The 19,851-nt window shown below is 36.4% G+C and overlaps 2 protein-coding genes across 10 annotated transcripts in view; one reads left to right on the top strand and one right to left on the bottom strand.

Moving 5' to 3' along the window:
* The window catches only part of RND3 (Rho family GTPase 3), a 1,016,315-nt gene that overhangs the window by 988,710 nt on the left and 7,754 nt on the right, over positions 1-19,851 (bottom strand). The window lies entirely within an intron of this gene.
* The window catches only part of RIF1 (replication timing regulatory factor 1), a 72,103-nt gene that overhangs the window by 49,987 nt on the left and 2,265 nt on the right, over positions 1-19,851 (top strand). For 5 of the 9 annotated variants that reach the window (XM_050750408.1, XM_050750410.1, XM_050750412.1 and 2 more), the window contains 9 exons: positions 99-179; positions 265-319; positions 745-3,960; positions 5,831-5,977; positions 6,303-6,380; positions 6,470-6,585; positions 7,539-7,692; positions 10,670-10,778; positions 11,577-14,094. In XM_050750408.1, coding sequence (XP_050606365.1) covers positions 99-179; positions 265-319; positions 745-3,960; positions 5,831-5,977; positions 6,303-6,380; positions 6,470-6,585; positions 7,539-7,692; positions 10,670-10,778; positions 11,577-11,791 — 4,171 coding nt within the window. In that variant the 3' untranslated portion in view covers positions 11,792-14,094. Of the gene's footprint in view, positions 1-98; positions 180-264; positions 320-744; positions 3,961-5,830; positions 5,978-6,302; positions 6,381-6,469; positions 6,586-7,538; positions 7,693-10,669; positions 10,779-11,576; positions 14,095-19,851 lie in introns of those variants that run through there. The other 4 variants (XM_050750414.1, XM_050750415.1, XM_050750413.1 and 1 more) reach the window with 2 other exon arrangements.

Below are 19,851 nucleotides of genomic sequence, written 5' to 3'. Positions count from 1 at the left end.
ATTACAGGCGTGAGCCACCGTCCCTGGCCATAAGTTTAATTGCTAATTGTCAGGATATCATCCGGTTTTTGAAGTTACTTATATACAGTTCTTTTCAGGTGTGATATTCCTGCCATGTATAATAATCTGGATGTTTCCCAGGATACCTTATTTACTCAGTATAGTCAGGAAGAGTCTATGTAAGTACAGAAGCCATCAAACTTTTATATCTGTTTTATTCATTGTCAAACAATTATAAAAGCAATATTCTTATGTTTATTTCAGGGAAATTCCTATTTTAACCAGAAAACCAAAGGAAGATTCTAAGATGATGATTACGGTATGTTTGGCATTTCATATTTTGGGCTTTTTAGAATCACCCTTCTATTATACAGTCTGTTAAACTGCTGAAATGTCTGTAGGTCTTCCATTTATTAATTTTAAGATTTATTGTAGATTTATTGTATGATTTCCTGTTAACTCCCATTCAGATACTAGCAGAATATCAGCAGACACTAGTCAGTATGCGTGTGTGCGTGTGTGTGTGTGTGTGTAAAATAAATGTACTTGGCTTTTCTTGAATGTTTACTATTAGGAACACAAACTATTAGGTATCTACCACTAACTTTGGAATAGTTGCCATATATTATGTCAGTGACTATCTTTGGGTTACTGAAGTTTTACACTAAAGTTTTCCCAGAAAGTCAAACTCGTTTGCCAGCTATTAATCTGTGTGTGTGTATATATATATGTATTTCTGTGCAGGAGGAGCAAATGGACAGTGACATTGTCATTCCTCAAGATGTCACGGAAGACCGTGGTACGGATGAACATCCTGAAAAGGCCTCCCTTTCAAATAATGAGTGTGGTTCTCTTGACAAAACCAGTCCAGAAATGTCGAACAGTAATAATGATGACAGAAAAAAAGCTTTAATTTCATCAAAGAAAACATCAACTGAATGTGCATCTAGTACAGAAAATTCTTTCGTTGTCAGCAGTAGTTCAGTTTCTAATGCCACTGTTTCTGGAACTCCCCCATGCCCTACAAGTCGGAGGCAAACCTTTATTACTTTGGAGAAGTTTGATGGTTCAGAAAATAGACCTTTTAGTCCATCCCCCTTGAATAATATTTCATCAACTGTTACAGTGAAAAATAACCAGGAAACCATGATTAAAACAGATTTTCTACCAAAAGCAAAGCAAAGAGAAGGGGCTTTTTCAAAATCTGATTCTGAAAAAATAGTGAATGGAACTAAGAGATCAAGCCGGAGAGCTGGTAAAGCTGAACAAACAGGGAATAAAAGGTCTAAGCCCTTAATAAAATCTGAGCAGGAGAAAAATACTGAGGAATCTATTGAAGGCATGGTAGTCTTAGAAAATAACCCATCTGGTTTGCTTAATCAAACAGAATGTGTGTCAGATAATCAGGTTCATCTTTCTGAATCTGTAATGGAGCATGACAATACAAAGCTTAAAGCAGCAACAATGGAAAATGCTGTATTATTGGAAACTAATACTGTTGAGGAGAAAAATGTAGAAATTAATTTGGAATCCAAAGAAAATACACCCCCAGTAGTATTATCAACAGATCAATTGGTAAATGAGGATAGTCTGGTTCTGATAACTCCAAATCAGAAAACCCTTAGACGGTCGTCAAGGCGACGTTCAGAAGTAATAGAGTCTACCACTGAAAGCCAAGATAAAGAAAATAATCATCAAAAAAAGGAACGACGTAAGGAAGAAGAAAAACCTCTTCAGAAGAGTCCGTTGCATATAAAAGATGATGTTTTACCTAAACAAAAACTGATTTCTGAACAAACTGTACCGGAGAATTTAATTGAGAAAGGAAATAATTTACATGAGAAGACTCTTGGGGAAACCAGTGCTAATGCAGAAACTGAACAAAACAAAAAAAAGCCAGACCCTGATAACATTAAGTCTGAGGGGGATGGTAGTCAGGATATAGATAAGTCCTCTGAGAAACTAGTCAGAGGCCGAACACGGTATCAAACAAGAAGAGCCTCTCAGGGTTTGCTTTCCAGCATTGAAAACTCAGAATCTGATAGTTCGGAGGCAAAAGAAGAAGGTTCTAAGAAGAAGAGATCTGGAAAATGGAAAAACAAAAGCAACGAAAGTGTTGACATTCAAGATCAAGAAGAGAAAGTGGTGAAACAGGAATGTATGAAAGCTGAAAATCAGTCACATGATGGTAAAGCAAGTTCCCAAGAAGACGTAAACATAAAACCTCAGATTTGTGAAAAACAAGATGAAAGTAGTACTGTAATATGTCAGGATTCTACAGTAACTTCAGATTTATTGCAAGTTCCTGATGATTTACCAAATCCATGTGAGGAAAAAAATGAAACTAGCAAATATGCTGAACATTCCTTTACAAGTCTACCTGTGCCAGAATCAAATCTAAGGACTAGAAATGCCATTAAGAGATTACATAAGCGAGACTCTTTTGATAATTGTAGTTTGGGAGAATCCTCAAAAATCGGGATATCAGATGTTTCTTCGCTTTCAGAAAAAACATTTCAAACACTTGAATGCCAACACAAGAGAAGTAGGAGAGTGAGGAGATCTAAAGGTTGTGATTGCTGTGGGGAAAAATCACAGCCTCAGGAAAAGTCACTCATTGGGTTAAAGAATACAGAAAATGATGTAGAGGTTAGTGAAACAAAAAAGGCAGATGCGCAAGCACCTGTAAGCACGTCAGAAACTTCTCAAGCTAATCCATATTCTGAAGGACAATTTTTAGATGAACATCATAGTGTGAATTTTCATTTGGGTCTCAGAGAGGATAATGATACTATTAATGATTCATTAATTATTTCTGAAACCAAATCAAAAGAAAACACTATGCAAGAATCTCTTCCTTCTGGAATAGTAAACTTTGGAGAGGAAACTTGTGATATGGATTCTAGTGAAGCAATCTCTCTTGAAAGCCAAGAGTCACCTAATGAAAATTTTAAAACTGTTGGCCCGTGTTTAGGTGACTCGAAAAATGTTTCACAGGAATCTTTGGAGACAAAAGAAAAACCAGAAGAAACCCCCAAAATGGAAATGAGTCTCGAGAATGTTACTGTTGAAGGAAATGCATGTAAAGTAACAGAATCCAATCTAGAGAAAGTAGAAACTATGGAATTGGATGTAGGAAATGAAGCTAGCTTCCGTGAACAAGAGACAACCAAAACTGGTATTTCTGAAGAAGCAGCAATAGAAAATAAAAGAAATGATGACTCTGAAGCAGACACAGCTAAACTGAATGCTAAAGAAGTAGCAACTAAGGAATTTAATTCAGATATTAGTCTTTCTGATAATACTACACCTGTAAAATTGAATGCTCAAACTGAGATTTCTGATCAAACAGCAGCTGGGGAACTAAATGATGTGTCTGATCCACAATCATCTGAAGAAACAAATACAGAAATGAAAAATGATGAAGAAATGATGATTGGCGAGTTGAAGGCTGAAACTGGTCATGATGGTGAAACAGAGAATGAGGGCATAAATACCAAAACCCCAAAGCCTGATGAAGCTGAAACAAAAATGTTGACTGCACAAGTGGAAAACTTTGTTCGTGACACAGTTGAAATGAGCACCGAAGAAGGACTCATTGACGCTAATAAAACTGAAACAAATACTGAATGTAGTAAATCTGAAGAAAAATTAGATAGCAATCACATGGTAATGGAAAGTGATATTTTACAGGAAGATCACCATACTTCAGAGAAAGTGGAGGAACCATCACAGTCTCTGACATCTGGAACAGCTATCTCTGAACTAATAACAGAAGACAATAATGCATCTCCTCAAAAACTAAGGGAACTTGATCCTTCACTTCTGTCAGCAAATGACAGTCCTAGTGGCATGCAGACACGCTGTGTCTGGTCTCCTTTGGCCTCTCCATCTACGAGCATTTTAAAGAGAGGACTAAAAAGATCCCAAGAAGAGGAAATCTCATCCCCTGTTAACAAGGTAAGGAGAATGAGGCTGAATATTAAGGAACCCAGTATTTGGTTGGGATATTTTGGCCATACAGTGACCTCTGGTGAATGACAAAATATTATTATATGGCCACTCATTTGATTATTTACCATAATGGTTGCTAGGGAAAAGATAGGTAGAAGAAAAGGTTTTGAAAAAAGGAGACTGAAGCTTTTTAGATAAATCTTTCATTTTACAACACTAAAGATCTTTATGCAGCTTTGCACATTGTTCACTTTTGGCAAAATTGATAAGGCTCCTAACATCTTTTCGGCTCCCAATACCATAATATGAGGAAACAGATTTAGGAATATAGGCAACACTGCCATTGATAAAGCAGATTTAACAGTTGTTGTGTGTTGAAACATTATGCTGTTTTACATTTTACATATGTGTTCCAGACCATATCTAATTAAATCTCATGTGCCTTCATCAACTTGTAGATATGATCTTATTTATAGTTATTTATATCCCCATTTCCTCAGCTAAATTATAGATCTTTTACTTTAGAAAAGTTGGATTATAATATATATATATGCTTTAGCTTCAGGCCCTGTGCCTTTCACATAGTTTGTTGAATGAATGAATTAAAAAGTAGGAAAAGTTAAATGTATTTACATAACTCTACTTGTCTTCTACTTAACAAAATAGATGTACTGTAAAGGTATGATGTTGGCATTCCTTAATTTTGAACTTGAACCTACTATTCATTGTAGAATACATTTTATATATACAAGCGTGCATATATAGACATGACACCTGGCTTTTTGCCTTCAACGAACATACTTTGAAAATGTTCCTTCTGCCAGGCTAGGTGGCTCACACCTGTAATCCCAGGCGTGGGATTTGGGAGGCCAGGGCGGGTGGATCACCTGAGGGTTGGGAGTTCAAGACCAGCCTGACCAACATGGAGAAACCTTGTCCCTACTAAAAAGACAAAAATTAGTTGGGCGTGGTGGCGCACAGCTGTAGTTCCAGCTACTTGAGAGGCTGAGGCAGGAGAATCGCTTCAACGCAGGACACAGAGGTTGCAGTGAGCTGAGATTGTGCCACTGCGCTCCAGCCTGGCGACAGAGCAAGACTCTGTCTCAAAAAAAAAAAAAAAGTTTCTTCAAAATCCCTGTTCCTGTTATTCATATGGTGTATAAACTTTGCAAGATCCACTGAAAATTCTTCTGCTGAGAATCTAGAGATTAAGTTTTTTGTTTTGTTTTGTTGCTTGCTTGCTTGTTTTTTGAGACGGAGTCTCACTCTGTCGCCCAGGCTGTAGTGCAGCGGCACGATCTCGGCTCACTGCAGCCTTCGCCTCCCACATTCAAGGGACTCTTCTGCCTCAGCCTCTTGAGTAGCTGGGATTACAGGCATGCGCCACTAAGCCCGGCTAATTTTTGTATTTTTAGTAGAGATAAGGTTTCACCATGTTGGTCAGGCTGATATTGGACTCCTGACCTGGTGATCTGCTTCCCTCGGCCTCCCGAAGTGCTGGGATTACAGGCATGAGCCACCGCACCAGGCCTATTTCTGTTTTTACATCAGTTTTCTTTCTCATTTGGTAATCCCATAAACTTACTAGAATCTAGATCATACACTTCTAACTGCCACATGTGGCTTTGTTCAGTTTTTGCTACTATACCTTTTTCACAGTCTTTGGTATTATGCAGAGACAGTTTAACATATAGAAAATTAGAATGAATTGAGGTATTGAGTTAATATGATCTGTGAAGGCAGTTGTTACGAACTGTGCAGCTGACTTTTTTCTAAACCCACGTTCTATTTTTGGGTAATCTCATAATGAAAATGTATGGTGTAATTTTTTAAAAACTTTAATTTTGTTAAGTAAAATCCTGACCTGTGTTTTCAGGTTCGCCGTGTCTCCTTTGCAGATCCAATATACCAAGCAGGATTGGCAGATGACATTGATAGACGATGCTCTATTGTTAGGTCCCATTCTTCAAATAGTTCTCCTATAGGAAAAAGTGTGAAAACTTCTCCTACTACACAATCTAAGGTAAGCTATAGGCTTTAAAATGTACATATACGTATACAGACACAGAATTACATGTGCATGATGTGTCATAAAATAAACTACATATTTGAAAAACTTCTTCCTTGGTTTGAAATACATTCTTTTGTCTGCTACACGGTAAGCAGAAAGGAAGAGAAGAGGTGGTAAGAGGCAGTAATGATCCAGCAAGTAATTGATTAGGTAGTAGATTACTCTTTTTATGTTTTTTGAAATTTTAAAGACATGATTGCAGTCTAAGTTGTAAAAATTGTAAAATTATAGTCATCTAGGGTTCTGAGTGTTTTTTTCTCTCCTTTCTTCTATCTAGCATAATACCACTTCAGCCAAAGGATTTCTGTCCCCAGGATCACGTAGCCCTAAATTTAAGAGCTCAAAGAAGTGTTTAGTAAGAAGTGCTTTAGTTTTCATGTCACTTTATATTTTCATGTTCAGTCGGTTGACCTCTGTGTAACAGCTTCTGAAATTTATTCTAAGATTTCAGAAATGGCCAAAGAGTCCATACCATGCCCAACAGAAAGTGTTTACCCAGCTTTGGTGAACTGTGTGGCACCAGTTGACATCATTTTACCTCAGATTACATCAAACATGTGGTAAGTGGTTATTTAGGCTTCTTGGTTATATTCCAAGATGCCACTTTATTTAAGAAGACTGTTTGAATGCTTGGTTCTCATGTTTAGAATTGATTGGCATGTATTCCTCTCACACATATTTTATTTTTGAAATAAAAATACAACTGAGAAGGTAGGCCAGATAAGGCAATATGAGAAACATTTATCTTAATATAGTAAGATGTATGTGTAATATTTCAGGTGCTGCATTGAACCCTTATATCCATTATCTTGTTTAATCCAAATATAAACCTTATGAGGAATATATGAATATCATTTCTACTTTATAGGATGTAGTTTACAAAGATTACCACCAAAACTACATAGCTGTTAAGTCATCATGTGTAAGAAGCATGAGACTCACATACATAAAACCTGTTGATCAGGTGTTTTGTTTTGTTTCTAATTAGAAGTTTATTTCCTTGATGTTTTAAGTCTTGGAAACTTAAATGCCTGCATGTAGGTCGTTCACTCTATCTTGATTAAAATAATTGTTTTAGGTAGTTTGTGATGCCTTGAGATAGTTTCTCTGTTAATCAGGCTGCCCTGTCATGGCATAATCCCCAATAGGAGATGAAGTATTCTTAAAATTCTCTGAGGAATTTAATGATTCAATAATGTGTGTCAGACATACCAAGTCCATTTCTGATTAAAGTTGGGGAGGCGATTATGCATACTTAAGAATTATCTATTAAAGAGATGTATGTAAAGCACAAGGTACGCAATAGGCTCATTCAGTTTCCAGTACTATTGCTTATACCAGACACACACATCAGATTCAAATTTTATTTTAAATTACACATACATGTGCCTGTCTTCACTGTGGGCAAACCTCAGTTATGATTGAGCTTAAATGGAGAAATTCAACTGGATAAACCCTTGCAAATAGCATATAAGTAAAATTGTATATAATTTCCTGTTTCTGTTTTGTGTAGGGCAAGAGGCCTGGGACAACTCATTAGAGCTAAGAATATAAAAACTATTGGTGATTTGAGTACTCTTACAGCATCTGAAATAAAAACTCTTCCTATCCGTTCTCCAAAAGTGTCCAATGTAAAAAAGGCTCTCAGAATATATCATGAGCAGCAGGTAAAAACTTAGATGTTAGCTACGATGTATATAAATAAATGACGTAGCAGTACAGTTACAGAAGTTTGTTAAAAGATCACTTCATAATGGCACAGGGAAATTGATTCATTTATTTTGTACTGTCTTTATGTATTGCACCTCAGATAAATGTTTAAATTGTTTTCTCTTTGAGTTCTGTTCATCCCCTTCTCTCTTTCATTTCCACCATTTGGTATTTGATTCCATGGCTGCTACTGCTATAACCTAGATGTTCAAATCCAAATATCTACCAAAACCACACAAATTTGTAGGTCACAGTATTTTGATTTTGATGCCTACCACATTTGTGACTTATTTTTCTTACTTTTCCTTTTTGTCAGTATTGTGCACTTGAACATTTTGGGTCATTGGGCATTTTTCAAGATGGTGATGAAAGCTAAGATTCTTCCCTGCTATAAAACTATACAGAATATTTTGTGTATAATTTCAGAAGGATTCAGACTACTGAAACCCATTCAGAGACCCTCTATCCATTGGCAGTACAGATTGAGTATTCCTTTGAGTATTCCTTATCTGAATTGCTTAGGGCCAGAAATGTTTCGGACTTTAGCAGATTTATTTCGATTTTGGGATATTTGCATTATACAGCTACTTGTCAGTTGAGCATCCCTAATCTGGAAATCCAAAACACTCATTAGAGCATTTAGGCATCATGTCAGTGCTCAAAAAGCTTCAAATTTGGATTCCATTCCATCCAAAAAACATTCCGTTTTTGGAGTAGGCATACTCAACCTGTATCAGAAGTTTTGAATACATGAAAAATAGAGTAAGCAGTGTTCTGAATCAGAATTTCTCAGACCTGGGGTTTGCCAGCCACTGAAGACTTCTGCTGTATTCTTGAAGGTCCTTGATTTTATATTAACTTACTTGTGATCTTCTAAACGTTTGTTAACCGGTTACTCATAAGAGAGAACCAAAACTACTAGTAATTTTCTGTCTCACAGATTTAGTTTCTAAAATATTTTCTTATTCAGTTTCCATGGGTCCTGGGAAAGTCTATGAGAATTAGGTTTTTTTACCAGCTTTCCTAAGATACAGTTTACATTTTGTGAAATTCACCTACCCTATATGTACAATTAGTTTTTAATATATTCAGTTAAATAATATTCCCCATGATCTAATTTTGAGTCTTTTCACCCAAAGAAGAAACACTGACCCATTAGCTATCACTCCTCATTTCCACTGCCCAGCCAATGCCTACTTTTCCTCTATAGATTTGCCTATTCTAGATATTTCATAAAAGTGGGGTTGTACAACTTGTGATCTTTTGTGACTGGCTTCTTTCACTTGGCATAATGTTTTCAAGGTTTATCCTCAAAAGTTTGCATTTTGAGGTTGAATAATATCCATTATATGTATATACCACATTTTGTTTATCCAGTTGACAGACATTTGGGTTGTTTCCACCATTTGCTATTACGAGTAATGCTGCTGTGTCTACAAGTTTTTATATGGATAGATGATTTCATTTCTCTTGTATATATACCCGGAAGTGGAATTGCTGAGTCATATGGTTACTGAACTTACTATTTTCAGAAAGTTAACTTACTGAACTTAGTATTTTCTCAACCAGTGGTCCGTAAGTCCTAGAAACACTTAAGAAAATTGTATTTTATTTTATTTTATTTTTTATTTTTTATTATTTTTTTTTTTTTTGAGACGGAGTCTCGCTCTGTTGCCCAGTCTGGAGTGCAGTGGCGCGATCTCGGCTCACTGCAAGCTCCGCCTCCCGGGTTCACGCCATTCTCCTGCCTCAGCCTCCCGAGTAGCTGGGACTACAGGCGCCCACAACCGCGCCCGGCTAATTTTTTGTATTTTTAGTAGAGACGGGGTTTCACCGTGGTCTCGATCTCCTGACCTTGTGATCCGCCCGCCTCGGCCTCCCAAAGTGCTGGGATTACAGGCGTGAGCCACCGCGCCCGGCCTATTTTATTTTATTTTTAAAGACAGTGTCACTCTGTCACCCAGGCCAGAGTGCATGGGGGCGTGATCTCGGCCCACTGCAGCTTCCACCTCCTGGACTCAAGCAATTCTCCTGCCTCAGCCTCCCGGATAGCTGGGATTACAGGCACCCTAATTTTTGTGTTTTTAGTAGAGATGGGGTTTCACTATGTTGGCCAGGCTGTCTGGAACTCCTGACCTCAAGTGATCTCCCCACCTCGGCCTCCCAAAGTGCTGGGATTACAGGGGTGAGCCACCGCAGCCACCGCACCCAGCCAGAAAATTGTGTTCTTTAAAAAAAAAAAAAAAAAAAAATCTGTATTTTATTTAAGCTTGGAAGTCTCTGGTATAGACTTTTTTATACCACATTCTTTTTTTTTTTTTTTTTTTTTTTTTTGAGACGGAGTCTCGCTCTGTCGCCCAGGCTGGAGTGCAGTGGCGCGATCTCGGCTCACTGCAAGCTCCGCCTCCCGGGTTCACGCCATTCTCCTGCCTCAGCCTCCCGAGTAGCTGGGACTACAGGCACCCGCCACCACGCCCGGCTAGTTTTTTGTATTTTTTAGTAGAGATGGGGTTTCACCGTGTTAGCCAGGATGGTCTCGATCTCCTGACCTTGTGATCCACCCGTCTCGGCCTCCCAAAGTGCTGGGATTACAAGCGAGAGCCACCGCGCCCGGCTATACCACATTCTTGAACTTGGGAAATAGAATGTAATTTTCTTAGCTGCCATGGCTATATTTCCTGAGAAAACCATTATGAAATATTATTAAATTCTAACCCTCTCTTTGAGGAAATAATTTGTAATACTGTATTTTGTGAAGTTAGAACCTACTTTCTTAGCAGTATTAGCTCTTAATTGTGATGGGAGGTAGAACATAGGTTCATACAATATTATATTTTCCAGTGTTTGTACTATTACTCCTATTAGAAGTAAATTTTAATTTTTTTTGTTTTTGGTTTTGTTTTGCCTTTTTTCTGCTCCAACTGTGTAAACAAGGTGAAGACTCGTGGACTAGAAGAGATTCCAGTTTTTGATATTTCTGAAAAAACAGTAAATGGAATAGAAAATAAATCTTTGTCACCTGATGAGGAAAGACTTGCCTCAGGTATATTTTAGCAAAGTGGGATAATTTTATTTAGAAGATCAGCTGACTTTCTTGAAATACTTTGTTTTCAGTTTTAATCTAATTTGACCATGCCTTATTATTTCAACAATTATTTTATGTTTAATGTGAAGTATGTGAAAAACTAAACGAATGGACATCAAATGTGTCTACTTGTTTTTCTTGTCAACTTCTCCATCAAGTTCTCAAGAATATAAACTATATACTTCTAGTCATATTAATAAATGAAGTAGTCTACCCATTTTTAAATTTCTTTAATAGCACAGAATAATCTATGAGAATAGCACAGAATAATAAACTGTGGTAGGCTGGGCATGGTAGCTCATGCCTGTAATCCCAGCACTTTGGGAGGCCAAGGTGGGTGGTTCGCTTGAGGTCAGGAGTTTGAGACCACCCTCAGCAACATGATGAAACCCCGTCCCTCCTGAAAATACAAAAATTAGCGTGGTGGTGCACGCCAGTAATTACAGCTACTTGGGAGGCTGAGGTGGGAGAATGGATTGAACCCAGGAGGCAGAGGCTGCAGTGAGCTGAGATTACGCCACTGCACTCCAGCCTGGGCAATAGAATGAGGCTCTATCTCATAATAATAATAAGAAGAATGATAATAAGCAGCAGCTATGGTAGATTTTTTTTTGTCCACTTGTCCTCATGAAGAGTGAGGTACCTAAGCCTGCGCTTTCAATTTGAAACCTAGGCACTTGGACTAACTTAAAAGATCATGTAAATAATTTAGTTTTTGTCTGGTATAGATTTAGTTGTGCTTTTTTTCTCTTTTAGATATAATTGATCCTGTTCCGTTAGAAACTCCATTATCCAAAAATCTTGTGGCACAGATTAGTGCTCTTGCTCTTCAGCTGGATTCAGAAGATCTTCATAATTATTCAGGAAGCCAACTATTTGAAATGCATGAGAAACTAAGTAGTATGGCAAACTGTATAATAAAAAATCTACAGTCACGTTGGAGATCACCATCCCATGAAAATTCTATTTAGTATTTTAAGAGAAAATTGAAGGTTTTTTTTAAACATCACTGGATTTCTTGATTGAGGAAACAAGTTCTGAAATAATAGCACAATTTCAAAGAAGAGACTGTTTGCAAAGTTGATAACATTTCAAACCCTGAAGGACAGTGGCTTATTGTGTAAGTTCAATTTTGTAAGTTCATTATGTAAGATCTTTTTTTCATATAATGTATTTTCTTGGCTGCTACGTGTGGTTTTTCAGGAAACTTAATGATCTGAGATGTGAAAGCAAAACTGGTAATAGAACTATACAGTTTATTTCATACTTTCTTAAACCTGTGCATATTCTGGTGAAACATGTTAAAATACTTTAAGTAAAATTGAATATTTTTCTTTGAGTTTTTGCTGAACTGATAAAGGTATTTATACTTTCATTTGTTTGTTTAATTCATGTTTGTTCGGCCTGAGGTTTAGGAAGTTTGTTTTTGGTTAAAAACCTCAAATGAAATACGAAAGAATTGAAACTTTTCCTGCATATGTCAACTTTGGACAGCTTTCAAGAAAAATGAGAAAAGTTGCAACTTCTGGGGGTTAAAATATTAATACAGAATTTACTAAGATTTTATTCATTTGCATTAGCAAATATTCGTGCAGCAGCAGTTGACTGTGAAAATTTATTCTTATGAGACGTATAGTATTGATTTTTAAATGCATGATTGTACATTATGTATAGATGACAATGTTTTTAATTTATAAATTTCATTCTTCGTTAACTGCATGGGTTTTTCTGCAGCTTATTGTGAATACCTTGGTTCTGTTCAATAGAAACATTTTGTATATATTAAATACTGAAATATCAGTATGGACGGTAGAAGTGCTTCATGGACTTGTTGCACATATTTGTAGGATTCTGTATCTGCAAATACAACAACAATAGTTTTGTACTTAGTTAACAGTCTTAGTGAAAACATGAATTTATTTTTTAAAAGTATCCAGTATAAGTAAAATTATAGAAATAAGAAAATGTTACACAACAACTTTGCTGTTCCTACCCTTACCTTCTTACTACTTTTGGTTTGGAAGAGGGTATCAGCCACTAGAAAGTGTGCCTCCTTAAATTTCTTAAAGGAAAGTTAGTTTCAGTATTTCACAGCAAGTTGGACTGTACGAAATCTAGAGTTGATCTGCTTTTTAAACCTTCATCTAAAAACAAACTTGGAAGAAATTTGAAACTGTTGTTTTTAATATGTGTCTGTTTTGCCTAGGTTTTCTTTCTTTAAATAGGTATGTAATTAAAACCTTTGTAAATTTTGCCAACTAATATTAGTGCCTGACTTCCCATACTTGTTTCATCTTTTTAAACTGACAATATATCTCACTTGTTCTCTGAATAGAATGAGTGAGTGATCCCAGTTTTCACGTTTTATTCAGAAGCTAATCCCTACTTAGCAAGGCACACGTTCTACAGCAAGTCATAGAAAGTTTAATCCTTGTGCCTAGTTAGGTCTTCTGTATTCAGGGATCTCTATAAAACTTTGTGTCTTTTTTCATCAGCCCCTATAAAAGTTGGTGTCTTTTTTCATCATCATAAATTCATCATAACCACAGATATTCTTGGGTCTAAATAAGATATTCATATACCAAGGATGGTTTTATAAAGAATTCTGGGATCATTGAATTAAGGATTGTGGCTTGAAGTAAACTAGAGAAAAATACTAATTTCTTTAGAAGGAATTATAATTATGATTTACATTTTACATCATGTATTTCCCAAATTATATTTAACAGTAAAGAGGTGCACATGAGTTTTTAGCAAACAGGTATGAATAAGCAGGTATGTATATGTGTTTGGGGCATAAGGGAGCAGGTTACGTTCCTAACACACTTCAGAATTAAAATTAGCTCGTTTCATGACTATGTGCCTTAACATTTGTGTGAACTAAACTTGCTGATTGAATGAAATTCTTGGGAAGCCGAACAGTAATAGCAGAAAATGTGACCAAGTGAGTATCATGTACTTAAATCACTGAATTTTATGTAAGCACAAGCATTAATTTTAAAAACATTGTAGTTTAATAAGGTTGCATTTAAAGTATTTGGGAGCAAAGACAAGCATGCTGAATCTTCATTTTGCTATGGCTATAAGCATATATTTTTGGCAACTAACTTGCAATATTCTTGCCTTAAAATTTCCTGCAAATTTCCCCCTTAGTAATTCCCAAATAGCAAAACATTAATATTCCATGATTAGCTCCACTGTGTTCTCACTATTAAAATGGAATTCGTTTTTCAAATCTTTTCTAATGGTTAATAAAACAAATGTCAGATAATAATAAGAACACTCAAATGTGGTGTCTTAATTGTCTTATGCATATTTAAGAAGAAAAAACTAGTGGCATACAGGAGTGTAGTCTTTTTGTGGTTTTTTTTTTTTTTTTTTTTTTTTTTGAGAGAGTCTCACTCTGTCACCCAGGCTGGAGTGCATCTCGGCTCACTGCAAGCTCTGCCTCCCAGGTTCACGCCATTCTCCTGCCTCAGCCTGCTGAGTAGCTGGGACTACAGGTGCCTGCCGCCACACCCAGCTAATTTTTTGTATTTTTAGTAGAGAGCGGTTCACTGTTAGCCAGGATGGTCTTGATATCCTGATGTCGTGATCTGCCTGCCTTGGCTTCCCAAAGTGCTGGGATTACAGGTGTGAGCGTCCACGCCCGGCCATTTTCTTTTTTTTGAGATGGAGTTCCGCCCTTGCTGCCTAGGCTGGAGTGCAGTGGTGTGATCTCGGCTCACTGCATTCTCCACCTCTTGGGTTCAAGTGATTCTCCTGCCTCAGCCTCCCGAGTAGCTGGGATTACAGGCGCCTGCCACCACAACCGGATTTTTGTATTTTTAGTAGAGATGGGGTTTCACCATATCGGCCACGTTGGTCTCGGACTTCTAACCTCAAGATGATCCACCTGCCTCAGCCTCCTAAAGTGCTGGAATTACAGGTGTGAGCCACCGCTCCTGGCCCATCATTTTTATATGTATGAAATCTATTTTGAATTTTAGAGTAGATTTAAATTTTCAGTATTTCAGTGACCTCATCATTAAAACTGCCACTTGTACAAGTTTGAAAACCATTGTTGAATCATATGTTGCTTTATTCTAATTTCAGATAGTTAAAGGTTCAATCAGGTTAAATAATGCTATTGGATAATACAGTCAAAAACAGGATTTAAACCTGAACATTAAAAGCAGGATTGAAGGCGGGGCAGGTGGATCACTTGGGTCCAGGAGTTCAAAACTGACCTGGCCAATGGGTCGAAATCCTGTCTCTACAAAAAATACAAAGATCAGCCAGGCATGTTTGTGCACACTTGTAATCTCAGCTACTCAGGAGGCTGAGACATGAGAATTGCTTGCACCTATTAGGCAGAGGTTGCAGTGAGCCGAGATCATGCCGTTGCGTGACAGAGCAAGTCTCTGTCTTGCCAAAAAAAAAAAAAATTTAATTCTAACATTGCCCATGGATTTTTTTTTTCTGTACAGCTTGAAGATAAGATAGTCAAAGACTCTGTTACAATTTAAACATCATAAAAATGTGAAGAGTAAGTTGTGAGGCAACAAACAAAATTAGAGGAAATGGTGGGGATCATGAATATATAAGTGAAGTTTTATTTTTTATTTTTATTATACTATTATTTTTATTATACTATAAGTTCTAGGTTACATGTGCACAACGTGCAGGTTTGTTACATATGTATACATGTGCCATGTTGGTGTGCTGCACCCATCAACTCGTCATTTACATCAGGTATAACTCCCAATGCCATCCCTCCCTCTTCCCCCCCCCCGAAGTTTTATTTTTTAAGGTAAAGGAATGAGAATAGAGTAATTGCTTTTTTAAAAAGAAGTATAAATGAGTTAATTTTTTTCTTCCAACTTTGACTTTAATTGAGTAAGAAAGGCCTAGGTTTCATCTCATATTCTTCATAATTGATTTTTCCAGAAGTTAATTTGTCATTCAGCCTAGGAGGCTATAAAACAGCAGTTAGTTGGCATTATTAGACTAAAACTTGGGTGTGCGGAGGAGACTGTTTCCTCATTACTGCAACCCATGTCTGTCTTATTCCTAAGCCATTAGAAAGACCTTGTCCTTTGGATAGAAACATTAGAGTGAGGTTTTGATTTCTAACATAGCGCTTCTCAAACTTGGATGTGCATATGAACAAGCCGATTCTGATTCAGTAGATCTGCAGTGGGCCTCGTGAGTCTTTTTAAACACAGTCCCAGGTGATTCATACAGATGCCTGTGAACTGCACTGGTAGATGGGCCTAAGAAGCTTCAGGCTGTGTATTAGGTTTTGGTAACCCAAGCAGGTTCAAGTCCTTTTATAACTCCGTCAATCTTATGAATTGGGGATATAGACTGGTTTTGAAGTCTTAAAAGTTCAAACATTTTAAGAAAGTTAAGCATCATCTTGCTTCTTTATTAAGAGCCTTTTTAAAATATGGACGATTTATTTTTTAAATAGGCAGACTTTAATAATTTCATGTTATAAAGAATCTTATTAATAAGGCAAATTAGACAAAGTATTTTCTCATGAGTATTTGTGAGTTATGTTTTTATTAACATAAAAGTTGATTTCTAAGTGTTAGAATATATTTAGTCTCTAAATAAATCTTGCCTTCTATTATGGGTCATTATTTTATTAATAAACATGGAAAATCGACACTACCCCTAATATTAATCTGGCTGTTAAATTTAGTAGTGCTGTAATGAAGAAGTCCGTCTAGCAGATATGCCCTGTCATTATACTGCAGGCCTCTAGTCACTTAATTTTCTGTTATATTTCGTGGTTGAAAATTACTGTTTCATTATAAAGTTAAATTTGCAAGAGTTGACTGATTTGATTCTTGAAAAGTGAGCTTTTCTTGGAATTCTGTTAAGGTGTTAGATTTTCCTCACATATTTAAATAATCTGTAAGAACTACCCTGAAAGCACTAAGGAAAATGTAGCCGAAAGTTAAGTAATAGGTTTTAAAAATTTGTTTATCAAAATTTATTGATAGTTTGATCTGTAAAACAAATTGGGTTTCGTGCTTTCTGATGTCCAGTAAGTCTGTTATGTGCTAGGCTTTACATATTGCTCTTTGCAAGTAGCTATTAAAATGTAAGTCATTGAAGTTTGAAGATCTATAAATATTTAATATAGCAGTCTAAACAGTTGTGAGAATTTACTCAGTTCTGAAATAGAATGTTAAATTTTCCAGTGTGGTCCTAATCATGTTTTTCTTTACATACTAAGCCTTTCTTTCTCCAAAGAACCGTTAAAACCAAATATGACATGATAAGCTCTAAATACCATTGGAATAAAAGATCACCCTTCATCTTACCCAAAAAATTGAAGACAATATTTTCCATTGTTGATGTCACAAGTAAGAAAAAACTAACTTTTGTACTCTACTTGAAGCAGAGGGAATATTTTTGGCCACAGTGTGCCAATTTATAATTGTAGATAAAGCTAAATTTACTGGACAGGAAGCTTATATGCTGATAGAAATTGATGCACTGAGAAGTGATGAGTTGAAGAGAATGGAAAAGGCAGATTGAGCTGGAATTTTAATGCATAGTCCATTTAGTAGAGAGACAACCTGTCCTGTATACTCATATGTACTTCAGAAATAACTGATAGCCTATAGTCTCTGAGAGCTGTTCTGTACATAGCACAGTATTATAATTGATGTTCTTAAATACCCTGAGGGATTATGTTAAAATACAGTATTACTCCCCCAAAAGCAGTAAATTAATAAGTATTTCCAACAAAAGGCAGCTTTGTTTCTTAAACAGATAACAACATATAACTAGGAAGATCACCTTCAAAATAAAGTATCATGGAACTGAAAATAGAGTATGGTGTAACAATTATTTTGATACATTAATAACAAGTGTCTAAAGAATTTTTTATTTTTATAGAATAGGAGGTTTCCAAAAGAAAACAGAATTAAGAGCAAAATTGGTTTTGAATATAGAAACTGAAGGATGGCAGTCTTAACTTCTAAGGTTTTTACAGAGCACAGATTGGCAAATGGTAGCATGCCACCTGTTTTTTATACTACCTGTGAGCTGAGACTGGTTTTTACATTTTTTAATGGTTAAAAAAGTCAAAAGAGAGGATATTTTGTGACACATGAAAACATATTAAATTAAAATTTCAGTATCCAGAAATAAAGTGTTATTGGAACAGCTGTGCTTATTTATGTATTGTCTTTAGTTGCTTTCCTACTATGGTGGCTGAGTTTAGTAGTATAACAGTCTGTATGGCTTCCAACAGTCAAAATACTGTCTGGCCTTTTTTAAAAGAGTTTATCGATCCCTTTTATGGGGGAAGGTTTTGCTCATACATGGCATGTTAGTCAATTTAGTTATTTGCTTCTAGCTGGCAGAGTGAGGTCTTGAATACTTACATATTTCTATTACCCCTGTATTTTCCAAAATGGCTTCTCCTGATTTTACTGTTTTACTGTTGCTCAAATTACACAGATACTAGGAAACACTAGTACTTTAAAAGTACACTTTTTTTTTCTACTTAAACTCTCAAACTATAGTTAGTATTTACCATGATGTTAAGGGACTTTGATGGTCTGTGAATTATCAGTTGCTTTCTGCACTACCTCCTGTGGATAGACCTGACTGATAGCACTTAGAAAAAGACTGATAGTTGCCAAATCAGTCATTTATTAACCCTATAATATTGTTGTCCCCATCATTTGGTAAACTGTAAGAGAGCTTAGTTTTACATTCACAAAGTATTTATATTTGATAAGTCTTAAAAATGATTTAAGTTGAAACCTAACAGAAGTACTTGTTAATTACTCAGTTACCCGCAAATAATGGAAATAATGGTGCAGTCAGTTTTATTTGATTGTGTTAATGCTTTATACTAGGGGTCCCAAACTCCTGGGTGGCATTAGATTCTCACAGGAGCATGAACCCCATTGTGAACTGCACATGCAAGATCTAGATTGTGCGCTCATGAGAATCTAATACCTGATGATCTGAGGTGGAACAGTTTCATCCTGAAACCATCTCCTCCAACACCTCTCTCTGTGGAAATTGGAACACCTGTCTGTGGAAATTGTCTTCCACGAAACTCATCCTTATTGCCAAAAAGGTTAGGGGACCACTGCTTTATACAGTGTTTGAAGCAGGCACACTTACAGTTACTATTTCTGGTTCTTTATGACTCTTGAGGGGGGCAGAATCTATGTTTGATTCACAATAAAACTTTTCATGAATCATTGAGGGTTAACTGTTATCACTTGCCAATGGAAACTGGATATTGAAACATTTTTTAAGAAATGCACTTTTACCTGAAATAAAACTATGAAAACTAAACTCTGGTACTTGTTTTTGTTGGCTACATTTTGGTTTTTTGTTTTGTTTTAGTGAGATCTGAAATGAGTATGAATAGCTTAATTCAAATACCACAAAATGTACATTATATTTATCTACAAACATGAACCATTGCTTTTCCTTTTCCCCTTTTATGGCCTGCTTTTTAACCACAGATTTTCTGATTTATGCATAGTTTTATGGGTTCCACTGGTTTCTAAATCCAGAGATGGTGGGTTTTTTTCGTTGTTAATGAGTTCAGTTTTTCATTGAACTTGTTACAAGAGAGGTTTCGTCAAGTAAGGGCTGACTAGATGCAGGCAAGCTTGGAGGGAGGGAGTCCACATGGTTTGGGTGACAGCAGAGCTGACGCTGCCAGGCTAGTCACCAGATGAAGTAAATTCCTCACCCCAACGTGACCTTAGCTTCCTCTGCAGAACCAAGCAACTTGGTGCAGCCGAAGAAAAGCTCCATAGTTTTAAGGAAAAAAAAACCCACCACAACAATTAGGTAAACAGTGATGTTGAAAGATACTGTATTAGTTTCCTAGGGCTGCTGTAACAGTACCGCAAACCTAGTGAGTTAACAGAAATGTATTGTCTCAGTTTTGAATAGTAGAGGTCTGAGATACGGTATCAGCACGGTTTGTTCCTTCTAAGGATCATGTGGAAGTATCTGTCCCATACCTCTCCCCAGCTAGCTTTCTGGGTGGTTT

Source organism: Macaca thibetana, chromosome 12, assembly GCF_024542745.1.
Source record: "Macaca thibetana thibetana isolate TM-01 chromosome 12, ASM2454274v1, whole genome shotgun sequence".
NCBI lineage: Eukaryota > Metazoa > Chordata > Mammalia > Primates > Cercopithecidae > Macaca > Macaca thibetana.
This window is presented reverse-complemented; position numbering and strand designations above follow the sequence as displayed.